The following is a 19771-nucleotide window of genomic DNA, read 5'->3' as shown; positions in this document are numbered from 1 at the left end:
CATTCACGATCCTTTGCCCACAACGACCTGCTCCTCCCTGTGCAAGCTCCATAATGTACCTAAGGTCCTGCAAGGCATGCAGCAGATAATCAACAACTAGTTGAGCGAGTTCACAGAAAGTAAGTTCGTAACAGTAATGCGTAAGTTCATCTAGTGGGGGGCTTCCCATGCAAGTATATACTACTGGTGAGGGATTCTCACAATTGTTCTCTATAATGAGGGTTTCCCATTATGGTACTTACTAGACTACTTCCAACCATGTGTTCTTCTTAAACCGAGAACAGGGATACGTACTAGGTCACGCAGGATTTACGTGAGTGCCCTTCCCCGAGGACAGTGGTACGTGTGGGGTTTACGCAGGATTTACGTAAGTGTCCTTCCGACCCGGAAGACAGTAGTGGGTTTTAGGTTACGCAGGATTTACGTAAGTGTCCTCCCGACCCGGGAGACAATGGTAGATACTAGTTTACGCAGGATTTACGTAAGTGTCCTGACTATCCTGAGGACGATGGTCTATAGTCTAGTGATTGCGTAAGTACGAGTAATTATTCCATATCAAACATTCCAACCCAATTCCCAACCCGGGAATCCCATGCCTTGGCTGTGTGAACTCACCTTGGTTTGCTCGGCAGATACACAAAGAGGGTTTCTTGAACTAAAGTGGTCAACCACGTCCTAACAGGGTTACCACACAAGTCAGGTTTTGACTTCAAGTAATGCACTTATAAATCATAGCAACACGTATAGCACGTAAACAGTCAAAGCATAACAATGCAATCATACTTGTGCGTCTAAACTATTGGCCCAAATGTAAACGGCCCAACATGTTGTGCGATCCACAACATGTTGTGCGATCTAACATGTACCGGCCCAAAATAATTAAGCCCAACCAAAAAGAAATCCCATATCATATATGATCCAAAAACAATGCGGCCCAAATAGCATGCAAATAACTTGTGCGGTCCGGTCGATCTTGTGCGACCTGGACGGTTTGTGCGATCCAAACAAGCCCAACCCAATTAACTATCCGGCCCAACAGTTAAGTAAACATATGACTTGTGCGATTCAGGTTCTCTTGTGCGGCTGGGTAGACTTGTGCAAATGGACCCCTTGTGCGACCCGAAGCCTTGTGCGGCTGAGTTGGGTTGTGCGAATGGTCCATTGGGCTTGAGGCCCGACAGTGATCAAGAAGCACCTTGTGCGATCCAAGGAACCTTGCGCGATTTGTTTAATTATCCGGATATCAAGCAATCGGTTACAACTAATAACAGTTTCCAAGTTTATCGCATCAATTAACAAAATCAAAGATTCTATCCCAATCCTTTATCGATCAAACAAGCATAATTCAAATGTTTTTATCAAGAACCCTAACCGAAACATACATGAACACATCTTATGAGCATTTAATCGAATTAAACCTGATCATCTATCCGAGTTCTACTATATTACAGTCGGTTAATTCAAGCATCATGTGATTAACAACTCATAACAGCCGATCACTAGATCATGCATGCTAGAAACGTATAAACATTAATGAACTTGCAAATCAAGTGTACATGGGATCCGATTATCAAGAACACTATCATTCAATCATGAACAATCATATTAATCCAAAAATCCTATATCATCATGCACACATAAAAACATTAAGCACAAACAATTAATCATACTAACCGAATAGAATGGGGTCAAGAGTTGATCCGAAACACTATGAGTTTTGCGGCTGCCTTCGAGTTCGAGAGAGTGAGGGAGAAAAGAGCTAGAGTTCTTTTGTGTGAGAGTTGGTTGTAACAAATGAGGGCACAAACCCTAACTATGAGTGTTTACACGTTCAAGGGGAGTGGGCCGACCCTTGCTTGGGCTGCCTCTACTCCGAATACAATGGTGCGGCCCAAAGGCCTTGTGCGGTTGATATGTGTTGTGCGCTCGGGTCATTAACATACAAACACGTAACACATAAAGTACATAACATAATCACATAATTATTCAATTAATAACATTCTCATAACCATGTATCGTTACACAAAGTAGGTCCAAAGTTCGAGTTGTCACATTATCCCCAACTAAAAAGAAATTTCGTCCCGAAATTTGGTACGCACTCACTGAGGAAGCTAGGTAAGCGGTATCGTTCGCTGGTTTTCCTGGGGTGTCACATCCTCCCCCCGTTGATCTGGAATTTCGTCCCGAAATTTCGAAGTAGTAGCTTCAGTCTCAGCAGTGGTGGCATTGGTTCCGAATAACTGGGGGTACTTTTCTGTCATCCTGTCTTCGCGTTCCCAGGTGTACTCTGGGCCACGTTTGGAGTTCCAACGAACTCGAACAAGAGGGATTCTCTTGTTTTTGAGGACCTTCACATCCCGGTCCGTGATTTCAACTGGTTCCTCGACGAACTGCAACCGCTCGTCGATAGTGAGTTCTTTGAAAGGAATGATAAGGGTCTCATCTGATAGGCACTTCTTCAGATTTGACACGTGAAAGACATTGTGAACTGCACCGAGTTCAGCTGGTAGGTTTAGCTTGTATGCTACTTTTCCAATCTTTTCTATGATTTCGAATGGTCCGACGTACCGCGGATTCAGTTTGCCCCGTTTGCCAAAACGAACCACACCCTTCCAGGGTGAGACTTTTAGTAAAACTCGGTCCCCGACCTGAAATTCCAATGGCTTTCTACGCTTATCCGCGTAGGCTTTCTGACGGTCGCGTGCTGCCGCCATGCGTTGTCGTATCTGTGCTATCTTTTCTGTGGCGTCCACTACAATCTCTGGACCCGTAATCTGACTATCCCCCACCTCTGCCCAACAGAGAGGTGACCGGCATTTACGTCCGTACAATGCCTCGAATGGAGCGGCTTGAATGCTGGTGTGATAACTATTATTGTATGAGAACTCCACCAAAGGGAGGTGCTTTTCCCAGCCGTTGCCGAAATCGATAACGCATGCACGAAGCATGTCTTCAAGTGTTTGAATCGTTCCCTCAGACTGTCCATCCGTCTGAGGATGATATGCTGTGCTCATGTCTAACCGTGAGCCGAAAGATTTGTGCATCGCTTGCCATAGTTCTGACGTGAATCGTGCATCGCGATCCGAAATGATGGATGTGGGCACCTCGTGCCTCGAAACAACTTCTTTGAGATAGATGTCTGCGAGAGTGGAGAACCTATCCATTTCCTTTATAGCTAGGAAGTGTGCAGACTTGGTGAGTCGATCCACGATCACCCATATGGTATCATTCCCACGCTGGGATCTGGGTAGGCCTGTAACGAAATCCATGGAAATTTCTTCCCATTTCCATTGCGGTATCTTGGGTTGCTGAAGTAGGCCCGCTGGTTTCTGGTATTCGACCTTGACTCTCGCACAGGTCAAACACTTGCCGACGTAAGTAGCGATGTGGGCCTTCATGCTAGGCCACCAATAAGTAGTTCTGATGTCGTGGTACATCTTGTCCGACCCTGGATGTACCGAGTAACGAGACTTGTGAGCTTCGTCCATCACAAGTTCGCGTAGACCGCCATAAAGTGGGACCCAAATACGCCCCGTTACATAGTAGGCGCCGTCTGCCTTCTGCTCTAATCGTTGTCGTGAGCCGCGTAAGGCTTCAGCCTTGACGTTTTCGGGCTTCAATGCTTCTACCTGAGCATTTCGTATCTGTGTTGGAAGGCTAGACTGAATCGTAAGCTGTAGCGCTCGCACGCGCCGAGGTAAAGTGTCTTTCCGACTGAGGGCGTCAGCCACAACATTGGCCTTGCCTGGATGGTACTTGATAGCGCATTCGTAATCGTTCAGTAATTCGACCCATCGCCGTTGACGCATGTTCAAATCCTTCTGCTTAAGGATATGCTCGAGACTCCTGTGATCGGTGTAAATCGTGCACCTGGTACTGTACAGGTAGTGTCGCCATATCTTAAGCGCGAACACAACAGCTCCCAGCTCTAAATCGTGCGTCGTGTAGTTCCGTTCATGAATCTTAAGTTGGCGCGAAGCGTAAGCAATAACCTTGTCGCGCTGCATTAACACACATCCAAGTCCCCGAATGGATGCATCACAATGAATGGTGGGGACAGTGGAAATTTGAAAACACTCCTTCCTACCACAACACCCAACCACAACTTCCATCAGAGGAGCCGCACTTTCAAGCGGTGACACAACCACCACCACCAGCAGAGGAACAACCTTCGCCACCACCAGAACCCCCAAGATGGAGGAGAAATGCACGCATGTCCATGCGAGGGGGCCACGTTTTAGCACACCTCAAGCTTCTATCAACTATCCTTCAATTCCTGAAGATCCACAAATGGATGGACCTTCAAATGCTGTGCCGGAAATCGACATCACGCCGGCCACCTTTGCACCACAACCACCTCTGATGGGTTTTGAAAACCCAATTCTTACCTACCCAGATACGACTGGGTATAACCCGTTCGAGCTATAAGCTCCTACAGGTTATAACTACCAACCGCCTGCTTACGACCCATACGTCGAAGCAGCCAATTATAATGCTCTCTATCCTTCGCCATTCCCACCTGCATACCCAACTGGGTATCCTGTCTATGGGTATCAATACCCTCCATCCCAACCACAGCCACCTCCTCAACCTCCACCTCAACAACAACAACCACCCCAACAACAACAATTGGAAATTTTGAAAAGGGTGCAAAATGTGGAACATAGGGTGGATAAAGGTGGGAGAAAGACCCATAAGTTTCTTCAGGGTCTTTCAAAATTTATCAAGGGAAAAAGGAACGACGATTGAAGATTTCTATTTTACCTTGTATTTGTTATTTTAAGTCCCTGAGTGGACACTTCCTTTTAGTATTAGTCCCTACGTGGACATTATCTTTACGTATCAGTCCCTGCGAGGACTTGTTTTTCTTTTTCAGTCCCTGCGTGGACAAATTATATTATTTCAAAGACCCGTTTAGGGCAGTTTTGTAATCTTTAGTACTATCAATGGAAATTTTCTTTTGGAATTTATATATATGTACTTTCATTACAACAAGGTGCAAACAATCATTTCAATTCTTAATTGATCTGCCAAGAAATTCCAAAAGATCTTCTTTATGGTATAACCAAGCCTATATGTCAATATGAACATGGCTATGATGGTACAACCCTCTTAAGACAGTATTACAGTAAATTCTTGTTAACATCCAGAACATGTTAACACTCCTGGTAGTGTGGCTTGAGAAACAACACCAGCCTTCAAAGTACTTGGATTCCTCCAAGCCTTCACATAGCCTATATGATCAATACGAATCATGGCTAATATCATCAAAAACGATGTCCATACTAAAACATTCATTAGAGATGTTATTCATTTTGCCTACGGGCCAAGCTATCTCGTTTTTATAACGATGGCAGTCATAGTTGATGACTCTCTATCTAAAGGTGAAGAACTTGTTCAAACCTTAGAGCCCATGATCTAATAAGATCTCGACTCATAATTTAAATTGTCTTGGAAACAAGGCCTTTTGTGCCATCTAAATGTCCTTCGGGATGAGCCTTTGAGCTATATAGGAGAGTCTGTATGATAATGACAGCTGTGACATATGTCCCCTGTCTGATACACATAAAAGATTATATTCAGTTTTAAGCCTTTGACGGTTCAATTGTAACCTAGGCTAATTGTAATAAAATAATCTCAAATATACATTCTTCAGAAATGTCAAACCTATTAGCCTATATGGATACTTATACCTTGGCTAGTTAATCATCGAATAAGATGATTTGCTATATAAAAACTAAACAAATTATTGTTACTTGGTATATAGCATTCGAAGCTTCACCATGACCGGATTAGATGAGGCACACTGTCACCTTGTTGAAGGGAATGATACTACAAAACTGAATATCACTGGCGCTGAATTATAAGCCATGATAAATACAGCCGTTACAAAAGCTGTGGATAAGATACTAAAAGAGTCAAGTGATGCTCATTCGAAAACTCATTCTAAATCCCTTTCAAAACCGCATACATCAAAGAAAGATGAATCTGAGTATTCATCCAATCAGAAGAGTGAACCCCACAAACAGATCATGTTTGATCAGGCACCACGTTTCAACAAAGGTTGTACCTACAAGTATTTCATCTCTTGCAAACCAAGAGACTTCATAGGAGAGAAAGGAGCCATCGACCGCACGAAGTGGCTCGATGAGATGGAAACAGTGGTGGATATAAGTGGATGTACTAAGGAGGATGTGGTTAAATATGTTTCACAATCATTCAAGGGCGACGCCCTAACATGGTGGAAGGCTCTGGTTTAATCCACCGGAAAGATTCCTCTATACAATCTCTCTTGGGCTAAGTTTGTTGAGTTGGTTAAAGAAACATATTGTCCACAACATGAAGTGGAGAAGGTAGAAACTGATTTCCTAACCTTGGTCATGAAAGATCTGGACTACAGATCATATGTTACCAGTTTCAATTCAATGTCCAGACTTGTCCCTTACTTGGTCACTCCTGAACCAAAGCGCATCGTGCGCTTCATTGGTGGTCTAGCCCCTGAAATCAAAGGAAATGTCAAGGCTTCAAAACCTACCACCTACAGGTCAGCTATAGACCTGTCCTTGTCCCTTACACTTGATGTGATAAGGAGTAGGTCTAGGAGGGCCACGGATGAAGGAAAAAGAAAGAGAGAATATGATCAATCCCACCAGTCCAACAAAAATAAGAAAAGGAAGTTCGGGTTTAAGAAAAACTCAAATCAGTCTAGCGGTAAACCCCGATGCAAGAACTGCGATAAAAAAGCACTTTGGGAAGTGAACAATAGACCCGCAGACCAAGCCCTTCGGGATCTGCAAGAAGAAGGGGCACAAGTCTTTGGAGTGCCAGGATTTAAAGGATGCAACCTGTTATGGTTGCAATGAAAAGGGGCATATCAAGATAAACTGCCCAAAGAATACAATGAAGCCTGAAGAGGCTAAGAAATCGAATGCTAGGGTATTCCAGATGAATGCCAAGGAGGCAGTGAAGGATGACAAAATTATAACATGTACCTTCCTCATAAACGATATTTTTGCTAGAGTTTTATTTGATTCAGGTGCATATAAGTCTTTTGTAGACCTTAAGTTTAGTAAACTGTTGAATCTGCCTATTAAAACTCTAGATATTAAATATGAGGTAGAACTCGCTGACGGTACCTTAGACACTACTTCGACTCTTCTTGATGGATGTTTTATATCCATTAAGAATCATTCAATTCCATTGTCTCTTCTGTCAATGAAATTGGTTGGGTTTGATGTAGTTTTAGGCATGGATTGGTTGTCTTGTAACCAAGCCCAAATCGCTTGCGATAAGAAACTAGTCAATATCAAAACCCCATCTGGTGAATCGATTACCATTCAAGGAGATACGCACTACGGATTGCCTGATAATGTGTCTATACTTAAGGCATCCAAGTGCTTAAAGAGCGGATGTGTCATCTACATGGCACAGGTGACAGTGGACGAGCCGAAACCAAAGATAGAAGACATTCAAATCATTTCTGAGTACCCAGTTGTCTTCCCTGACAAACTGCCTGGATTACCTCTCGAGAGGCAAGTAGAGTTCAGGATCGACATCATGCCTGGGGCAGCACCTATGGCGCGAGCCCCTTACCGCTTAGCACCAACCAAAATGAAAGAGCTGAGAACCCAATTGGATGAACTTCTTGGGAAGGGTTTTATTCAACCCAGCTCATCACCATGGGGAGCACCCATACTGTTTGTAAAGAAGAAGGATGGTTCAATGCGTCTGTGCATTGATTATCGTGAACTAAATAAGGTAACAATCAAGAACCGCTACCCATTGCCCAGGATTGGCGATCTGTTTGATCAGCTACAAGGGGCAAGCTTCTTCTCAAGATTGATCTAAGGTCGGGGTATCATCAACTCAAAGTTAGAACTGAAGATGCACCTAAGACCGCGTTTAGAACGAGGTATGGCCACTATGAGTTCTTAGTGATGCCCTTTGGGCTCACTAACGCACCCGCAGCATTCATGGACCTCATGAATCGAGTCTGCAAGCCGTACCTGGATAAGTTTGTCATCATTTTTATAGATGACATACTTATTTACCCTCGTAATCAGGCAGATCACGAGAAACATCTACGGTGCATCTTAGGACTTCTACAACAGAAGAAGCTTTACGCTAAATTCTCCAAGTGCGAATTCTGGCTTCGCGGAGTCCAATTCCTTGGACATGTTGTGAACAAGCATGGTACCCAAGTGGATCCCGCTAAAATAGAAGCAATCATGAACTGGGAAGCACCTAAGACACCTACTGAAACTCGTAGCTTCTTGGGATTAGCAAGATATTACCGAAGATTTATCGAAAACTTCTCAAGGATAGCCGCACCTCTAACTACTCTGACCCGCAAGAATGTAAAATTTAATTGGGGTCCAAAACAATAGGAATCTTTTGAAATCCTCAAACAGAAGTTGAACAACGCTCCTATGTTGACATTGCCTGAGGGAATAGAAGAATTCGTTGTCTACTGTGATGCTTCGCACACTTGCATAGGATGTGTGCTTATGCAAAGAGGCAAGGTGATTGCCTACGCATCGCGATAACTGAAAGTGCATGAAAAGAATTACACCACCCACGATCTTGAATTGGGTGTCGTTGTATTTGCACTGAAACTATGGAGACATTATCTATATGGAACTAAACGTGTGATATACTCAGATCACAAAAGTCTCCAACATTTGTTTAACTAAAAGGATCTCAATATGAGACAACGCCGTTGGATGGAAACATTAAACGATTACGATTGCGAGATTCGCTACCATCCTAGCAAAACGAATGTGGTTGCTGATGCATTGAACGGAAAGGAAAGAGTCAAACATATATAGATTAATGCTAAGAGTATTGAGCTTAAGAACAGTTTAAATGAAAAACTATTAGCAGCATAGAAAGAAGTTGTATTGGAAGCTAACCTTCCAGGTGAGAGATTAGGTGCAACTATTGATCAGTTGTCACCTAGGAAAGATGGAACCCTCAGATTAAATGGTCGAATCTGCGTTCCTATTCATGGAGGACTTAGAGATATAATCCTCCAGGAAGCTCATAATTTCAGATACTCAGTTCACCCTGGGGGCGACAAAATGTATCAAGATTTAAAGGCAAACTATTGGTGGATGGGTTTGAAGAAATCCATAGCCACACACGTAGCTAAATGTCTGACGTGCTCGCATGTTAAAGCCGAACATCAAAAGCCGTCAGGATTACTACAACAGTTAGAACTTCCACATGGAAATGGGAAATGGTAACTATGGATTTTATCACCAAGCTACCTAAAACAAGACATGGAAATGATACAATATGGGTCATAGTTGACAGACTAACTAAGTCAACTCATTTCTTACACATTAAGGAGACTCATAGCTCCGATAAACTAGCCCAAATATATGTGGACAAGATTGTGTCTCTCCATGAAGTGCCAGTATCTATTGTATCCGATAGAGATACTAGATACACTTCTCATTTCTGGAAAAGTTTCCAATAATCGTTAGGAACTCGTTTGAATTTTAATACTGCTTACCATCCTCAAACGGATGGGCAAAGTGAATGTACAATTCAAACACTAGAAGACATGCTTCGTGCATGTGTCATTGATCTAGGTGGTAGTTGGGATGACCATTTCCCCCTGATTGAGTTCTCCTACAATAATAGTTACCATACCAGCATTCAGGTTGCGCCTTTCGAGGCTTTATATGGAAGAAAATGTAGAACGCCCGTCTGTTTGGCAGAAGTTGGGGAGGCTCAACTATCAGGACCTGAGATAGTCCTTGAGATGACTGACAAGATTGTTCAGATTCGTAATCGTCTAAAGGCTGCCAGAGATAGGCAGAAGGCTACGTAGATAAAAGGCGTAAACCTCTAAAGTTCAAGGTAGGAGACAAAGTCTTACTAAAGGTATCACCCTGGAAAGGTGTGATGCGTTTTGGTAAGAAGGGAAAACTAAACCCAAGGTACATTGGACCATTTAAAATCATCGAATGTGTCAGGAGTGTGGCTTATAACCTGAACTTGCCCGAGGAGCTTAGTGGAATTCACAATGTGTTCCACATCTACAACTTAAAGAAATGTCTAGCTGATGAATCGCTAGCAATGTCTCATAAAGACGTGCAGATAGATGAAAGCCTGAGGTTTGTTGAAAGACCTATATCGATCGAGGATCGATAGGTTAAAAAGCTCCAAAGGAAGCATGTACCAATTGTGAAAGTGAAGTGGGATGCCCGTAGAGGCCCTGAATATACGTGGGAGGTTGAGTCCACTATGCGACAAAAGTACCCTCACTTATTTCAGTAAATCTCAAGTTCGAGATTTCTTTTAAGGGGATGAGGATGTAACACCTCGTAAAATCGTGACCAATTATGTGAAGACATGTGTCCTAAACCCTAAACCTGTAAAAAGTTGACTTTGAAGGACTAAAACTGACAAACAGTGAAAAAATGTATATAGAGGGACTAAAAGTGACAACATGCTAAACTTATGCCTCTGAATGACCTTATACGATATTCGTATTCTCAAGCAAGTCAAATGTTGGACGTAAGAAGCCGTTTGTGAAAACAAATGAAAGTTAGGGTAACAAAAGGGTTAAAAGTGTCAACATGTAATTCTTACCCCTGAGTGACCTTTTAACGAACCTAGGGCTTTGTAATGTTCAATTATACTTCTGAGAATGCTTGATATTAATTACTAAAGGTTTCGGTATCATTATATGATAAATTGTGCAAGAATGCAAGAAGAAGGGTTAAAAGCGTCAACGAAAGAAACTAGTGCTTTCGGGTAATCTGTTAACCACATGAGAGCCTAACGAGGTTTATTATAATTCCCAAAGATCCTTAAAAACTAACCTTGAGGCCAAAAGTGCTAAAAATAAAAGATATATGAAGTTATATGAACAAGGGACTGAAACTGCCCTGTTGGAAACTTGTTTTAACCGGAAGATAGGCAGGTCGCGGGCCGCAAAGCCCAACCCCTTGTCTTTCACGGGGCGCGAGAGAACGCCCAGTAACAGAAAAATGGACTGCTGCATGTATTACAGCCTTGAGCCCCAATCAAACCACCATGCAGCCTGATTTCGAAACAAGGAGCATGCTTGTTGTTTCTAAGAACCTCTTGGACACCTAGAGACATCTGAGAGCATCATAAAACACCTGGATTGATCTTGAGGAGGCTCCTTGCACTATAAATGGAGCTCTTATGTTGCCATTTAAAGTTACACCTCTAAAAAATCACTTCTCTTCTCATTCACTGAGGTTCCTGATAAAAAAAGGAAGCTCCCCTTAGTCTAATCTTCGAGCTAAGACCTATTGTAAGTGTCCTTAGCGACTCTAGTTTGGTTTTTAGGCATTTAAAAGCTGAAAGTCAAAGTTGCCGCTAATCAGCTTTGACTTTCGGTTTAGACCTAAACGGTCCAGCCATTGTTCGAGGCGAATATGGCTACGTGATCGTAATTAAGTAGGTGTTAATCCCTCAAAATGACACCTCCTAATTACCACGTTTACTTAGTTAATTGTCGGGTCAAAGTAATTAAAATAAAAAGTCAAACTAGTCAATTTTTAAATAAAATCAAATCTAATAATGTAAAGGTTATAAAACATGTTTTAGCACTTCAATAACTTGATAAACAATAATAGAACATGTCTAAGCATGTTCAACCAGACAATTCTAAGTTTAAGCTTGGTTTGCAACCGAAAGTCGCAAAAGCTTGACTTTTGCTTTGACTTTCAATTCTGACCCGAATTAGCTTAATTCCTTTATGCATTAGGGTTCCTTTGTGACCATAATATGTTGTAGCATAACCCTCGGAGGTTGTGTTACATGGTCACTTAGTAATCTGAGTTTATATGCATGTTTCCGTTATTATGCATTATGTTGACTAGTATGCCTTTTTGTCAAAAATTTAAGGTTTTTAATATAAATAAATATGCAAATGAACTAAGTACTGATTTGTAAACATATTTAGAATATTTTGACACTTACATTCTAGTCATAAACTGGAGTTATGAAAATAATCGAAAATTATGTTTTTATAAGGACTAAAATGCCCTTTAGCATGTAAATCAAGTTTTTAACATAATTTTGATATAAAACTCTTTACCTACTGTTGTGATATCATATTTTGGAATTATTGGGATGTTGGGTCAGAATATAGACCTTAACCTTGAGTTCTTGTATAAACCCTATAAATGACGATGATACCCTTTTTTTGCAAATAAAATGAGTTTAAAACATAATTAACGTGCAAAACCTTTTGCTACAGATGTATTATGAGAAATAAATTATTTTGACCCTTCAAGGTTGGTCACAAACTCAGAATCACTTAAACTTTGGAAACATCGTCAGTTGTCGATTTTTACGCTAAATAAGTGCATAGTATGGTTTTAAACCACATTCGGTACCCAAGACTTGTTACCTACTAAATTTATAAATTATTTTAAATATTTTTACAGTAGGTAAAAGTCATGAACTCAGAATCTCAAATAAGTCCCTAAAACTATGTGTGAAATGAACAAAATGCCCCCTTCAGAGCATAGTTTGGCCATAAATTATAAACCACACATATGTATGATATTCTATTGTTATAATATCATAAATTAAATGTTTTTACAGAATGTTTATGACTAGAACTTCAGTTTACATATAAACCCTTTTTATAAACCTTAAAATGACCAAAATGCCCTTATGGGGCCTAATTCGGTTTTAAAACCTTTGTGGGCATACATGTTGATATCCTACTGATATCATAACATATTTTAAGTATAATAACATATGGAACTTGTATATGACTCATTCGGTTACCCGTTTTCGCTTATACGCATTCGGTTCGGTTTATGTAACTAGTTTGCATGAATTAACCAAAACGGGTCTAAACTTGTCATCTAAACTTCAAAATCCAGAATGTAACTAGTTTACCCATATTATTCAAGTTTTCATACTTGTTGGGTCTAAATTCTATTCCATTCCGGTCACCGCTTAATCTAGCGTTCCGTACCGTAAATCATCCTTTAAACTAACCGGTCTAAGTCCTTGACTTAAATAAGACACGTTAGTATTCTAATAGGTTAATAAAACCTTCATACTAGATTAGGGAGCCCCTGTAGAAGATACCTTCATAAAGTCTTAATAATTTACGGTTGAGTTGAAATTCTTGCATTTAAAACTCAGGTAAATACTTTTAACTTATTTTCCCTTATACGGGCTTGGGATACGATAAATTATTACCGCTTGGTCGGGTGTGGGATCATTTGGTCGGATTGGGATTAATAAATCCACATAACCCGTTTTAATATGTTTTGTTTGATAACATAAACTTTGGGGGTTAACGACCGTGTCCTGGATATCCTCAGCTCATTTAAGTTATTAATGGCCACGACCTATTCACGGGGTGTAGGCATACACCAGACAGATGCAAATGCTAAAATATAAATTACCCACATGTTGGGGATAACTCCTTTGTGGGTTTTATAAGTGGTGTGTCAGTTAATCATGACCAGTTTTTTAAACCGGCCCCAAATGTATGACAAACATGTAAATCTGTATACAAGATTATAAATGTAACTGTCCCAAGTTATTGAAGAATTTTTGTGCTTCGAGCACTTAAACCAATTTTCATAAATGTTTTCAAATGAGACAGTTAATTGTATTTACCAGTGTAAACTGACGTATTTTCCAAAGACTAAGTGACAGGTACCTCGCGAAGTAGGCTGGAGCAACTTGGCATTAAATAAGAGGATCTTGCAAATCCCTAGATGCCTTAAGTCTGTTGAACTCCGTTTTATGTTTTTATTTAAAGATCCGCCTGTGGATCCTTTCTTTTACAATTGTCTGTATGTTCTTTTATTCGTACTTTGAACACTTGGGTTGTAATAGTAATTTACCTTCCAAGCCTTCCGCTGTGCTATAACTGTGTTTGATTGACTATGATGATATCAACTACGTCTCGATACTCCCCATCGGGCCCACCGGATTATGTGGAAATATTGGGGTGTGACACGAACCCACTTCAGTAGTTGTGATTTTGTAAAGTTTGGCTTTGTACGAACCCAAATTTCCGCCTTCGTACGAACCCACCAAGAAAACAATTTTAAAGAGTTGAATCACTTTGTACGAAGGCAGCATATCTCACTTCGTACGAATGCACATTATTGTCTGAAGAGTTTATCTTTGTCACTTTGTACAAAGGCACAATTCTAGCTTCGTACGAACTGATTGTCTTGGTTAATTTCATTCGGAATTGTCTAAGTGTTTATTTGTTTGCACGTAAGCATGGCTGAAGAATTTTATAACGAGTTTTATAATGAGTTCACTTCCGAGTCTTTCGAAACAACAATTGTTGCACCAAAAAGCATTTCTAAAGCTATAAATGATAATATAAAACATGAAAACTTTTATAGAACTCATTCTAAACCACCAAAACTTGACAACATTGAAGATTATACTTGGTGGAAAGAGAGATTTCTTAACTGGGCAAAAGCATATGCTCATGAAAGTTGGTTTTGTATGGAACTTGGGTATAAAAGGTCAAGAAATGATAAAGGCGAAGAACTTGAACTTGGAGATTTAGATACTGAAGATAGAAAAGTATTTTCCCATGAACAAAGGATGATTGCGTTAATTCAACAATCGATCAGAGATGATATCTTTGCATTACTTAATCATAAAGGTTCTTCAAAGTCTGTCTGGGAAACATTGCGAGTGAAAGCTGAGGGAGGAAAGCAAATTAAAAAGAACAACATATCATTGCTTAAGAAAGAATTCAATTTGTTTGATAGTATAAAAGGTGAAACTGTGAGACAAATGATTGAGAGATTTTGTCATCTAAAAATCGAACTTGACAGGTTTGGGATAACAAAAACTCGAGAAGAAATCATTGACAAGGTTATTGAAGCTTTACCACGTGCATATCATTGGCAAACATTTGTATTCATATTGAAAAATGATGTATTGTTCGATGAGATTACTTTGGATGTATTGATTGAGAAGATTGAGAGTCTTGAGTTCGAGTTGCAAAACCAGAACAAAATGAGCAACTCTACTTATCAACAAAATGTGGGTCTTTATTACAGGGGAAGCGTACCTTCAACAATTCAGTCACCAAAGATTGGTACAACTTTTAGTGTCGAAAAGATAAAAGATTCACAGAAGAGCTCATCAAGTTATGATCCAGGTTATCATTCATCTTCCACGATATCAAACATAGCTGAACCAGATGAAATTTAGTGTAACATTGCTTTAAAGCTGAAAAATTCTCCAACAATGAGCATCAATGCTGCTAAACAACAGATGAGTTTCTTAGCATCGATTCTGGAATCATACGAGAGTCTGGTAGCAGGGAGAATCGGAAATCCTGAGTTAACAAAAGAAGATTATGACCAGATAGATCCAGAGGAGATGGAATTGATTGATATCAGATGGTGTCTGGCTAGCGGCATTAGAAGAGCACAACGGTTTATGGAGATAAGAGGCAGACAAGAACTTGGAGGGTTGTTAAGCACCAAGCTCGGGTTTGACAAGTCAAAAGTCACATGTTTCCGGTGTAAACAAAAGGGTCATTTCAAAAGGGAGTGTGTTAACCGAGAAGTAGCTGATCATGGTAATCCATTCCATGATGACTATTACAAAAAGGCCATTTATCATAAAACCAGTGAGCATACGTCCAGAACAGGTCTAAGGCAAATTGCTGAAGGTTCATCAAAAGAAAAAAACACAAGCTTTATTGGTTCAAGGTAATATACCCCTGATAATTCATGGGGGCAAAGAGTTTAACTGGGGTAAATACTTAAAAGATGAGAGAGCGTTGGTTGCTGAAGTGAAAAAGAGAATGAAAGAAGAAATTCTATAAGAGAAAACATACAGAGAAAGACATTTTGCAGATTGCAGAATAGAAGAAATGCAAAATGAGTATGAAGAAGCTAGAAGCTATGGAAGATGGAATAAGAAACGAGAATGTTATATCAATCGAAAAGGAGATCCTGTTGTTCATAAAAGCCAAGTGGTGTACAATGATGTTCTTGCTGTTATTCCTCTGTTCGACGAATATTATTCAATGAAAGCAACAGATAAAGATTATCTTAAGAAGCTGGACAAGATAATCAGGGGGGGTGATGACAGCTAGCTTGAAGAAAAGAGATGAAGAGAGGTTACAGAAGAGTGTTGAGAAAATCGTGGACGAGCTGAAAGAAACAGTAAGTCAAGAAGATGGTAAAGATGAAAAGAAAGATGAAGAAGTGAAGAATGAAGACGCAGCTGATGATGGAAATCAAGAAAAGACTGACGAGAAGCTGGAAAAGCCAGCAAAAGAAGCTGATAAAGAGAAACATGAGAAAGTTAATGAAAAGTTGATTGGTGAAGCTGATGCTAGTGAAGCTATTGCTGAGAAACATCAGGAGCAGGAAGAGGATCAGAAGCAGATGGCAAAAGAAGCCGAGGTGCTAAATACTGAGGTAATAACTCCAACTGAATCTTCTGACATGTTAGATAAAACTGTTGAACAGTGCAAGAAATGCATGGAACCGTGAAGAGCTTGTACTGAAAAAGATGAAAAATTCAGAACAAGAGACATGGATTTTTCTAAAATCGAAAGAGTTTTCAAAGATAAATGTAAACAAATGTTTGAAAATGAAAAGGCTTTAAAAGATAACGATGAAAAGCTAATACAAAAATGTAAGATTTTAGAAAAAGAAAACGTCATGGGTTAACTAGTTGCTTATACAAGCCTTCTCAATTTAATAAACTCAGATTATACACATCATCGCCCATTTACAAAAAATTCATATGTTATCAATGTACAACATGCCTTATGCAAAACTCCCAAAAGGACAAACGACTAACGAAGCTTATAACGATACGAGTGCATTAAAAATGTGAAGCCAAATACCGAGCAATATCATAGCGTTCATATCCAAAGCTAAAATTCGTGATAACATAACTGATTCACCCAATGATAAACATAAGTTATTCACCCAACGAATGTAAAAACCAAGAATGCTTGGGTACAATATCAGACAAATAACGTTCAAATAGTTGCAGGTACCATTGCCCAATGCATCAATATGTTGTAAATTGGTAATAGTAGGGGTGTTAAAAAAAATTCAAATCCGAAACCGAATCCAAAATATACGAAAACCCGTATCTGAATTATCCGAAAATCTGGATATCCGAAAATCGGATAATCCGAAAATCGGGATAATCCGAAAATTCGGATTTGGATTTGGACGTGAATTCTAAAAATTTTCGGATATTCGGATTATCCGAATCCGAAAACTTTAAAATAAAAAAAATATAAATTAATTAATTCCACTAACCACCTAACTCCTAAACTTAAAAAAATAGATATATTATCTACACACGCTCATTCAATCCAGAAGACATTAACTTTTGAAAATTAGGTTTAGTTTTGATCTAATTAGAAAACAGGTTTTTTGTTTTTTTAAGTTTTCGGATATTCGAAATTTCGGATTCGGATGTCAATATTCACTATCCGAAATTTTCGAATATCCGATCTTAAACACCCCTAGATAATAGTCATGTACAAACCAAGAATGCTTGGGTATAACAACAACAGACAAATTACGTTTAGATAGTCGAAGATATCACTACCCAATGCATAGGTATGTTGTAAATTGATAATAGTAATGGACAATTTTTTAACTTCTGATAAAATTGATATAGGTGTTGAAACCATGTATATGTGTAGTTGTCGCTAACAATTTTTATTTATTTTTTATTTTTATTTTTTTGGCATAATTGATCAATTAAAAGTAAGATAAGATACCTGTTTCTTTCATTTTTATGATTAAACTATTTCACAATATTTATCATCTTTGTAGATATATTATTTGGTTTCATAATGTTAGGCGATGTATCAGTGATACTTGGGGACAAAATCAATGTAAATACATAATAAGTTGGTAAAATGAATTTTATGCTCGGTTTTGTAATAATCACTTTTAAATCACGTATCCAGATATCTTATGAGTTATTGTGGTTTGATGTTATATAGTTTGTTATTATGTCAACAAAGTATTACAGAAAGTTAATTACTAGAAATGAAGATTTTTCACTAGAAACCAAATGGTAACATATCTATATCTATACTATATTATAATGCATGAGTGAGTGGTATTTTAAGATACCCAAAAAATAAGAACTTCTTCACTCTTTATTTATAAAAACACTCCTAAATGAGAGTAACTTGGTCTTTTAAACACTAATTATATTTTAGTCCCTCATATTATTACACTTAAATTTAAATCCCTTTATTTTAACAAAATTATGGCTAATTAGCTACACTTATCACTTTCCACAACAAACTTATAATTATTTTGCGTATTATTGTCATATTTTATAAACTATAATGTTTAAAAAAATCCAAAGATACCGTGATGACCTACTCATTTTTGTCGACATTTCGATAGTTGTCTTGGTCAGTATTGTTGTGCGGATTAAAATGTACAAGTAGATGATGCATTAGTGTACAAGTGATTAAAGCAATAGGTCCTATCATATTTTAAATGCTCAAGACTCTCTACATTGTTGTCATTAGTATCAGTTTAATAATATTCTAACCCTTTTCACCCCAATTTTCGTTTGATTAAGATTGTTGACCAATTTGTTCCCGCGACTAGATTAAATTTCGAAACCTTGCACATCCGGGTTTGATATGAGCATTGTTCGTATTCTGTATGTTTTTGTATTTACTTGGTTGGGTGCACATACTTACATGGGTTAACAGGTAGTAAATTGAAATCAAACAATCTCACTTGTTTTATCTAATTGGTTGTATTAAAAAACTTTATATAATACCATATTCAACAAAATGGAATTTTAGTTTTCATAAAAAAATTATTAAAACGTTTTTATAGCATTTTTGTTTTCATAAAATTATTTTTTATAAAAACATTTTTTTAGAAGTTTGGTAAATAAGTTTTCCACCAACAAAATTTTAGGAAAAAGTCCATAATTAAACATAATACATCTTCAAAAACTGAATACCAGATTCTGTTGCAGTTTTTAGGGATTATAAGTACAAAAATACTCTTATAGATAACATTGGTTAGTTGAAAAAAACTACATGTTATTTAATTCGTTGGTTTATAGGTTCTATATATAGTATAATTCATTAATCTTTTTCACTTCAAGAAATTTCTTGTTCTTTAGAAGTTTTGGTTTACAGGTATTTCAATTTTTTGTTGTGTATAACTTTGATTTATTTTTCTATGCCCACACTTAACATTCATCTTATTTGTTATTCAGTGGTTTTGAAGCTTCAATATTCATCCTTTCAGATCTTTACACAGGTAGGTATGTATGTTTCTAAAACATGATATATTGTTTGTTTTTTTATATCATGTTTAACTGTGAACGTCGTTTTTTATTCTATATTATTTATAACGGTAACATGATAATATATGTAACTAAAATAATTAACATTTTTTTCAGTTCCCCAAACTAGGGATGAGCAATTGGTATAAAATACCGTCCCAATCCCGATCCGATCCCAATCCCGAAATCCCGATCCCGAATTTTTTGGTACCAGAAACGGTATCCACTTTTTGGCATTTTCGGTATCGGTACGGTATGGTATCGGTAAAATACCGAATTTTACCCTTAAAATACCGATACCGTACCGATACCGTACCGTACCGACATATTTCTGTATCGGTATCGGTACCAAGTTTACACAAAATTTGGGATCGGAATTTTTCGGGATTGGGACAGTATCGGGACTGTATCGGTATTTGCTCATCCCTACCCCAAACTACTCCAGCTACTACTTATGTAT

General features: G+C 38.6%; 1 protein-coding gene across 1 annotated transcript; it reads left to right on the top strand.

The window, feature by feature from the left end:
* The first annotated feature begins 15884 nt into the window (after positions 1–15884).
* Positions 15885–16685, top strand: LOC110893288 (protein PXR1-like). Its single transcript, XM_022140399.1, has 3 exons — positions 15885–15984; positions 16084–16430; positions 16614–16685. The coding sequence occupies exons 1-3, from the start codon at positions 15885–15887 to the stop codon at positions 16683–16685; spliced, it is 519 nt and encodes a 172-aa protein (XP_021996091.1).
* Positions 16686–19771: the final 3086 nt, after the last annotated feature.

This window comes from Helianthus annuus, chromosome 12 (genome assembly GCF_002127325.2).
Source record: "Helianthus annuus cultivar XRQ/B chromosome 12, HanXRQr2.0-SUNRISE, whole genome shotgun sequence".
NCBI lineage: Eukaryota > Viridiplantae > Streptophyta > Magnoliopsida > Asterales > Asteraceae > Helianthus > Helianthus annuus.
Note: the sequence above shows the minus strand (reverse complement) of the source record. Positions and strands in the feature narration are given on the sequence as shown.

Coding starts and splice junctions, on each gene's coding strand:
- LOC110893288 (XM_022140399.1), top strand. CDS start 15,885: ATGAGTATGAAGAAGCTAGAAGCTATGGAAGATGGAATAAGAAACGAG. Junction 15,985..16,083: donor GTTCATAAAAGCCAAGTGGT/GTACAATGATGT, acceptor CAAGATAATCAG/GGGGGGTGATGACAGCTAGC. Junction 16,431..16,613: donor CCGAGGTGCTAAATACTGAG/GTAATAACTCCA, acceptor GAAAATGAAAAG/GCTTTAAAAGATAACGATGA.